The sequence below is a fragment of the Eubalaena glacialis genome, chromosome 3 (genome assembly GCF_028564815.1).
Source record: "Eubalaena glacialis isolate mEubGla1 chromosome 3, mEubGla1.1.hap2.+ XY, whole genome shotgun sequence".
Lineage (NCBI taxonomy): Eukaryota > Metazoa > Chordata > Mammalia > Artiodactyla > Balaenidae > Eubalaena > Eubalaena glacialis.
Window position 1 is genome coordinate 33,772,678 of NC_083718.1, and position 8,575 is coordinate 33,781,252.

The window sequence follows — 8,575 nt, forward strand, 5'->3', positions numbered from 1 at the left end:
GGAGGAGGTAGTTAAGGACCCTGGGCGGGGGGCTGGAGGCTAATTAAGGAAATTTGAGGAGGTCCTTTATGGCCAGGAAGCCACCCCTCCTCATACCCCGGAGTGAGGCCCATTGTGCGGGGCTTTTGTAGGGCAAGAACTGGAAACTCATTACTGCGATGGCTTTAATGCTTCAGGGGCCCAGGCAGGTGGTGGGGGATGGTAAGAGAATGTGACCTGGGGGGCCGGGTACTTCCAGGGAGGCAGTGTGGGTGTGTGGGTGGGGTTGGTGGAAAGGTGAGTGAGGGCTCCCCAGGTACCCCCAGCTCCCTGCGTCCTTTTGAGATTCCTGCCGCTGGACCCCCTCAGCTCTGCTGTGGCCTATGGCTTTTCATTCCTATGTGATTACTGTTCCAAACTCATGTAGGGCTAAAAGCCATGGGCTACAGTGAGGGGCGCGCTCCTACTCCTGCAGCACCTGCATCTCCCCCCAGGACCAGGCTAGGAGGCAGCCACAAAGGGGGCACCAAAGGGGGTTCCGCTTGGGGGCTGTGCATGCAGGGGATCTGGTAACCTGGGATCGAGGCTAGGTTGTGTGACCTTGACCAAGTCACTTCCCCTCTCTGGACTTGGTCTCTCACTCTGAGATGAAGAGGCTGGATGAGTGATTCCAGAAGGAAATTCCCTTAGGATGGAGGGAAACATTCAGGGGGTGCTGGGATTTCTGAGTTGGTTCCTTTCCCCTTGCCAAGTTAGCGAGGCGTGTCTTGTATCAGAGCTTTGGTGGCTGGAGTCAGGGGCATTGGAACACACGGCACAGCACTCAGGCCTTTGCTCAGTGCCTCCCGTACAGCCTCTGCTTCTTGGCCTTGCTCACGTCTCTGTGGTCAGCTCGGAATCCTCAACCTTTTTCTGTGTGAGAGAGACCTCGGGACTTCTCAGTGGCTGAAATGAGACAGCTCAGGCAACAGAGTGAAACTAGGAAGGCAGCTGCTCCCCATGGGCTGCAAGTTGGAGCCCAGGGTCCCCAGCCTCTGGTCTGCTGCCCAGTCCAGGCATTTGCCTCCCTCCTTCTGGGTCTGTGAATGGTACCTGCTCTCCCTATTCCTTCGTGCCTGCCACTCATCTGGCCGAGCTCCCCATGCCTATTTCTGCTCTCACATTTAAATCTGCCTAACTCCATCCCAGCCATCCTGGAAGACTCTAGCAGATGCAAATAAGGCAGTCTGGCTAGAGCAGCAGAGGAGCAACCCTCGCCTCCCCTTTCCTTCCAGCCCCTGGTCTGCCTAAGACCACTGAAGAATCAGAGGGTACTATATTTGGTATTGAGAATCAGAAGGCAAGTTACTTAGAATGTCTCAGAGCTCTTAATTTCCCCTGCCAACATTTACCAGGCATGATTCTATCTATCTCACCTGTACTAACTCATCTAATCCTGGAAACAGCCCTATGAAAAGGATACTATCATTATCTCATTTTACTTATGGGAAATCTGAGGCACAAGGGAGCTAAGAAACTGGCCCAAGTTCATATGGTTAGAAAGAGGCGGGGCTGGAATTCAAATCTGTGCTCTTGCCACATCATGCTGGGTGTTGGGAGAGCCAAAAGGCAGATGCATGGGAAAGTGCTGTTCTCACACCAGGGCCTCTTCTCACCAGGTCTCTATTGGATGTACGTCCACAAATGGCCCTGTGGTCCAACTCTAATCACCCTTTGTCCATCACAGGTTTTCCTTTTCCAGCAGGAGCAGAGCGGGGAAAATGAAAACAATAGGAGAAGCAAAGAGAAAGCCTGAGCCAGCTGGGTTTTTGCTGGGGCTCATCCAAGCCACTTCCCCTCTTGCCCCAGCTTAGATGGTGCAAGAACAGGGATGAGAATTTGCCAGGGTTTCCCACTTTCCCTCTGGGTTCTCTTGGCCAGAGATCAGAGGTGGCTGGTACCTTCCCCCACCTCCCTCCTTGTCCCGCTGCCCACCCCTGCTCAGAATGAGCCTATCCTATTTCTACGAGGACATCCAGGCACCTGATTTGCTCCCCCTAGCTCCCCATGTCCTAATTGACAAGTCAGGTTGAAGCAGTGCCCCCTTCCTTCTACAGCTGAGTCCCTCCCAGGAATCCTGTTGCACAATTTGCCAGGAAGGCCCCGGCACTGGGCTGGGCCTGGGAAGAAGGGGACAGATGACCCCTTCAAGGATTATTATGCCTCTGTGAAGCTCCAGCAAGGCAAGGCTCTCAGTAGGGGTTGCTGGGTAAATGTTTGTTGAATAAACTGTGAACTGGGAGAACAGGTGGGTGGGGTAAAAGCAGTCAGCTGCCGCAAGCAGGGGCACAAGACCAAGCCCACAGCTCACCTGAGACAGTCCCACCTTGCTGCGCCTGGGCCTGGGGTGCTTCTGGGGTTAAAAAGTTGCAGCTCCTTTCTCTTCTTTGACTCTTGGCCACTGCCACTGGGGCAGGCCTGGAGGAGATGTGCAGTTATATATTTCATATAATTGTTGAACTGAATTGAATAGGCAAGCTGGCCTCATGCCCCCTCCCGGAGGATTCACAGATCAGAGGGCTGCGTATATCCTGTCACCTGCCTGCAGACAGCTGAAACCTAAAATATTCTGAGCCATCTAAGTCTTTTTCACAGTCTTCAGAGATACCCAGCATAAGGCCTCCCTTGGGAGAGTGGGCCCGTGTTTAACACCGCCGTGATTCAAGGGAATCTCTCTGGTTGTATTCGTCCCATGGAAATGGAGTTGGACTGCTAAAACTCTGCTTTCTAAATGCAAAGACTATGGAAAAAAATCTCTCTCCCATCTTCAGAAGGGGATGGCATTAACGTTTGACTTCTGGGGCCCTTATAGCACTGATGGTCTGGACCACCACGTCACCATGTCAAGCTGATGACCCCAGTCATGCTTGTGATGACCCTTGTGATGGGCCAGCCTCAGACAAGCAGGCCTGGAAGACCCTGGAAGACATTACAAGTGTTGGGACAAGCCTGGAACTCTCTGACATTTCAATGTAAAGACATTTCAAGACTTTTAGTGTTTTGACCCCTTGAGCTCCCAAGGCCCCCAAGTGCCCCAGAACCACTGGTAAATTCGAGGCTGCCCTTGTAGTTTTGAAAGGTGGGGGGAGTTTCCCTCTTTCTCCATAAGTGGGCAAGCAAGGAAAGGGGGGACGATTGGCTTAGGCAAGCCATCAAAGGCAGAGGGGACCTTGGCTCCAGATTCCCGGCACTCAGTAAGCCAGAGGCTGGAACTCAGTCTCAAGCAGGCCAAGAAGGAGTTAATCTCCAAGGAGAACTGGGCTTCTCCCAGACTGGAGGCCTATGCCCAGTTTTGCTGCTGCCAACCCTGGGAAGAAGGCCTGGGATCTGTAGTTTGTGCCACCACCCACCCCTGGCCTGCCTGTTTATCAACACAGTGTTGGAGACTACAGTTCCCAGAAACCTACCGAGGCCAGGCTTTGGGGAAAGGGGTGGGGTGTGAGGCTCCGAGGAGGCCCGAGGGAGAGGGAGAGGGGAGGAGGTGGGGAGAGAAAACCCAATTCACTTCCTTTTTAATTCTTTCTCCTGGTGTGTCTGCTCCACCGCCCGAGCTAATCCCCCAAATCCGGTCTCCTAAGCCGCAGCTGCTTCCCTTCGCAGTGATGAATGGCTCGGGGAGGGAAGGTGAATTCATATTTTAATTACTGAGGCGCGGTGCTAAGGGGAGCTGGGGAGGAGGCGGGGGCTCAGCATTGTCCTAGAGGCTGAGGGCACCCCTCCTCTCTGGGTCACTTCTCTTTTGCCCTTTGCCTGAGGTGGCGGTGGGGCAGAGTGAAGATGGGAGGGCCTTGCTGGAAGCTACTCTGCTTCGGGAGGTGAGGGGATTGGGGTGGGGGGCAGGGGAAGGAATATGTCCCATTTTTGTCTGTCAGAGAGTTCCAGGCTTGTCCCAACACTTGTAAATATCTCCCTATCCTTCCAACCCCTACTGCCGCCCACTTTGATGAAGGACGTTGCCAAAATTTGAGACACCTAGGAGTTTGTGGTCTGCAAGCCTGGAGCCCCGGCTTCTTCCTTACCTTAGTTTCTAGCCAGCCCTGACTCCCTTCTTCCTCTTGGTTCTTCCACCATTCAAGCAGTCTCTGACCCACTGCCCCATTTTTGCTGAAGGGGCTAGAATCGGAGGACCCTGGAGGGTGTCTGCAGGGTCCTCTAAGAGTGGAGAAGTGGGGGTGAGAGGCTTGGGGAGGGGGCAGCAGGGAGGCTGGGGAAACTCCTGGTGGCTGGGGATGATGCTCTGTGGCTTGGCAGCGCTTCTGCTTGGCCCCCACAAAGCTGACCAGCAGAGGATCTTCAATGCCCCCGTACCCCACACCATCTCGGACCTGAGCTGGGGCCAGGCCAGAGAGGAGGATGCGAAAGAAACCTGGGCCAACAGCTTGCAGTCAGATGCAGCCAACCGTGGGATAGCAGCCGTCTGTCCAGTGTTCACCTCCCTTTCCTTCCTATTCTGGGTTTTGGGGGGCTGTTTTTCAAATCCTTAGCCCCTCCTGGGCATGGAAATTAAGGTTAGAGGGGAAAGCTGCAGAGTGGGAGGGGAAGTTTCCATAGCGAGCACGGACCATGGATGAGCTGGGGGGCGAGTGAGGAGTGCCCCCAGTCAGTCCACTGGCTTCACTGAGACTCCCAGACTGTTCATTTCAAACATTCATACCCCTTTCCCCTCAAGTAGAAACAGTTAGAGGAGGTTCTTCAGGATCTGACTTCTCCAGGGAGCCCCCCAGCTAGTGTGAAGAGAGTAAGGCAGGGAGCACAGAGCAGAGAGAGGAGCAGAGACCACAGCCCAGGCAAAGGGGGTCCCCAGGTTCCTGCTGGTAGGGCAGAGGGATTCTGAGGGAGAAGGAAGGGGGCTCACAGCAGGCCTGAAAGTGGGATGGGGCTCTCTGCCCCAGGTCTGTCCAGTGCAGGGGCTGGCCCAGGGACCTGTGTGTCACCAGGGCTTGGAGTCGTGCACCTTGCAGTGAAGACCCTGTCACTCCCATCACTCCCTGGTAGAGAGTGGGAGGATAGCCAGGCCCTTCAGATCAAAGACCTGAGCTCCCCTGGGTATACTCTCTGCCCTTAGAAACAAGGACCCAGCACTGCCAGTGAGGCAGTTGGCTTTCAGATACACCTCTCAGATACACCTCAGGAGCCAGGTTGCAGCCCCTAGCCCAGCTTTGAGTGGCTTTACTTGACCCTCCTTTCCTCTGATGTGTAGATCCTGGTTCCTTCCCCCAGCCCTCACCGTCGTCACAGTGAGCAGAAAAAACTCTGGCACGTTCTCATCTTTTCCAAAGCATCCCTGGGAGGCACAGTCACTGGCCTGGCAAGGGGGGAGGGGAATGTAGGGGGTGTTTTTGTGTACATTTTGCTGTTTTTAAGAAAGCAGGCATTGGATGGGGAATAGGGTGGGGACGGAAGAGGATCTCTGAACCCTGGGACCAGAGACTGTGAGGGTGGTGATGGGGGAGTGACGGTCACAGCTACGTGCTGGACTTGTTTTAGTTGTGAATTCCTTCCCCAGATCAAACGTGTTGTGCCTACTGATTCCTCCCCAAATACTTTTCCTGTACTTGTGGGAATGCTTTGTCGATAGTACCCTTGATATACCCCACCTCCTGCAGCAAAGAAAGTGTATGCATTAACAATTACTGATCACAAGGAAACCCACGGCCCTCCCTCCCTTCTTCCTAATCAGGCTGGGATTCCAAGTGCCCTTTCAGCCCCTTAGCTTTGGGGTCTAAGTGTTAAACCTTGATTAATCTCCTGGAACACTGAAATGAGGAAATGAAGGCCCAGAGAGGTGCAGTCACTTGCCTAGGGTGACACAGCATGCTGGCGTCAGAGCCAAGAATAGAACCCAGGCCATCTAAGCCCCCATTAAGATCCCGGTCTTTCTCTAGGTTTGTCACGGGAGGGATCCAGAGATAGCTGCAGTGGATAGATCTAGAAATATAGTAGTTGTTTCTTGGCTCTGTCTATATATATCCTGGAGATTGCTCTCTGCTCTCTATATATACTCTAGGAGAGTGGGTGTGTGGATGGTGCTAGAAAGCGGGTATTTAAATAACCAGTCTACCTACCCATGCTGACTCAAGCTGGGCTTCCTGCCCACCCAGCTGGCCATTGGAAATGCATTGCACCTATTAATTACAGTCATTAGCTGGATTACCAGGACACTGAGAGGGGGAGGGAGGGGAGAATCCTGACAGGACCCACTCCACTGTGGGCACTGTGCTTGGTGAGGGCCTACCAGCTGGGCCCTCTGCTCTGCCTGGAGAAACATGAAGGAAGTTTGTCCAAAAGAGCCAGGTTGGCCAGGCCTGTGGAACTATCCAGAGAGCCACCAGCTGGGCCCTGCCAAGTTCCTCAAAGACAATGGAAACGCTTTGCAGGTGTGCCTAGCATCTGGGGCATTGGACATTCTATGCAATCTCTATTGTAGGAGGGGCTGGGCCAGGGACATGGCTCATGCTTCCTTATTCCAAACCCCTTCCTCTCAGCATCTGGGCTGTCCCTGGTGTTCTTCCCAGAGAGACAAGTGATCAAACCAGGCCCAGGATGCAGGCGTGACCTCAATGCAGTGTGCTTTCTTTTGTCCCGGCTGCCCTGCTGGAGCTGACTTGAATGTATTTCTGCTCCCTCCAGGGCAGGCCCAGGGGCAGGGGAAGGGCAGAGAAGTGAGCTGGAGGCATCTGTGGATGGCTGAGGTCAAGGAGACCTCAGTGAGTGTTTGGAGAAAGGGATACTTTCACAGACTGAGAGCTGGTCTTCTGAAGCCCCCTCCCATGCCGCAGATACCAGAGGGGCCCCTGCTCCCTGTGATGAGGGTCGTGTCAGCCAGAGGTGGGGGACAACATGCCCAGCTGGGGTAAATCCAGCCTCAGCCCCTACCTCAGACTGACTTTTGTGCCAGGGAAGAAAGCATACCCTTACCCTTATATTCTTACCTCCCAACCCCTTTGCCCAGCATAGGTGCTCAATAAAATAGCCTGTTGGCTAAAAGAACTCTGTGCTGTCTGTTCTCTACTGAGGAGGATGGGGATTTGTATTGCCCGGAGTGGTCAAAGGAAGTGCCTTATGTTCCCTATAGATTTCCCTAAGGATTTCAGACAAATTGGGGCTGTTAGGGAAGGGAGGCATCTGAGACTCAGTTCCAGGTGTCCGGGTAGAGGCTGTGCTGGATGAGGGACTTCCTTCAAGGTCCCCAAAGTCCCACACTTGGATCATCGGACTGTGTGATCTAAAGGATCCAGTGGGAACCCCCCACCTCTAACCTGTGCAAGGTGGCACAAGACAGAGCTTATTTTGAGCTGGCTTGCTTCCTGTTCCCAAGCATAGGTGTGTGGTGACGAGGGGAGGCAGAGGGGCGGGAGGGGGACAAAGGTGGCCGCAGCCGGGGCCTTCTCTTCCCTACCCTGGACTCACCCAGGCTCCAATCTGAGGAATGACATCAACTCCACCGAGACCGGGAAACACTGAGGTTTCAAAGAGGCCTTTGTTTGGTGGCGCGCCCCGTCCGCCAGCGGTGTGAGAGGTCTAGTGGGGCCCGGGCAGCCTCAGGAGGGCTCCAGGATGTTAACCCCAGCTTGCTTCTCTCTCCTGCCTCTCTCCTGTCCCCGCTTCCTCCTCTGCCTTTCCCTGCAGATCTTCTCTGGTGAGCAGCCCCCAGCCTGGCCCAGGGCATGCCCCAGTTCACTTTCGCTTGCTTCTGTGGCCTCCACGGTTTCTGCAAGATGAAGAGGAAGAAGGAAGAAGTTCACAGAGAGCGGGAAACGGCGGTGTGAGCAGAACCAGGGCCCCTTCTTCAGCCCCAGCAGGTCCTAGGCCTGAGGCGCCCGCTCCTGTCTGAGGCTTGGAGCAGGAAGTTTCCATCTGGCCAGGGCTCTTCTCAGGCGACCCGACCACCTGACCCCGTCTAACCTGCGAGCTTCAGCCTCCTGTGTGCCCTGGCCTCCTCCTGCCCCTGGGTTTCCAATCCTGAGACCTCCCTGGAGAGAGGCCCCAGTCACACCAGGGGAAGCCCAGGACCTGCCATGTACCTTCCAGAGACTGAGAAGCCCCAGGGAGGCCCCAGGAATGGAGCTTCTTCCTGTCCTGAGGTCCCGAGGGCTCTGGGACTCTGCTCAGGGTAACCGCTCCCATGAGGGACACGCTGCCTTGGGCCAGGGGAGCTGTTGCTAAATGGGAAACTGGCTGCTCTGCCAGAGAAACTCCCAGCAGCCTTGACCGTGGCAGAGGCCTCAGGCAGGTAGACGTGTGAGACAGACCCGCTCCAAGCCCGGGATGGAGTCTCTCCCGGGATGCCAGAACCTGAGGCGGGAGCCTCCCCAGAGCCCAGAGCCAAATCCACAGGAATGTGGCCGGGAGATGAGTCCTTTACCGTCTGTCCCCTCCCGGTGTCCCTTTGGGCCAGGCCTGAGGGAGGCCACCTGGCTGTGAGTAGCGTGGCCGTGCAGGGACAGTGAGAGGCCGGGCAGACGCCTGTCCTCGCCTTGCCCCAGCTCACAGCAGGCTGTGTCTCCCTCGGCACTGCTCTCTCCCACACTCCAGATAGCAGCCTTCCCTCCAGCCT

General features: G+C 55.2%; 1 protein-coding gene across 1 annotated transcript; it reads left to right on the forward strand.

The window, feature by feature from the left end:
- Positions 1-7,685: 7,685 nt before the first annotated feature.
- On the forward strand, positions 7,686-7,787 carry BLACAT1 (BLACAT1 overlapping LEMD1 locus). The gene has a single exon (XM_061185485.1). It carries the CDS (start codon positions 7,686-7,688, stop codon positions 7,785-7,787), a length of 102 nt encoding a protein of 33 aa, XP_061041468.1.
- The last annotated feature ends 788 nt before the right edge of the window (positions 7,788-8,575 follow it).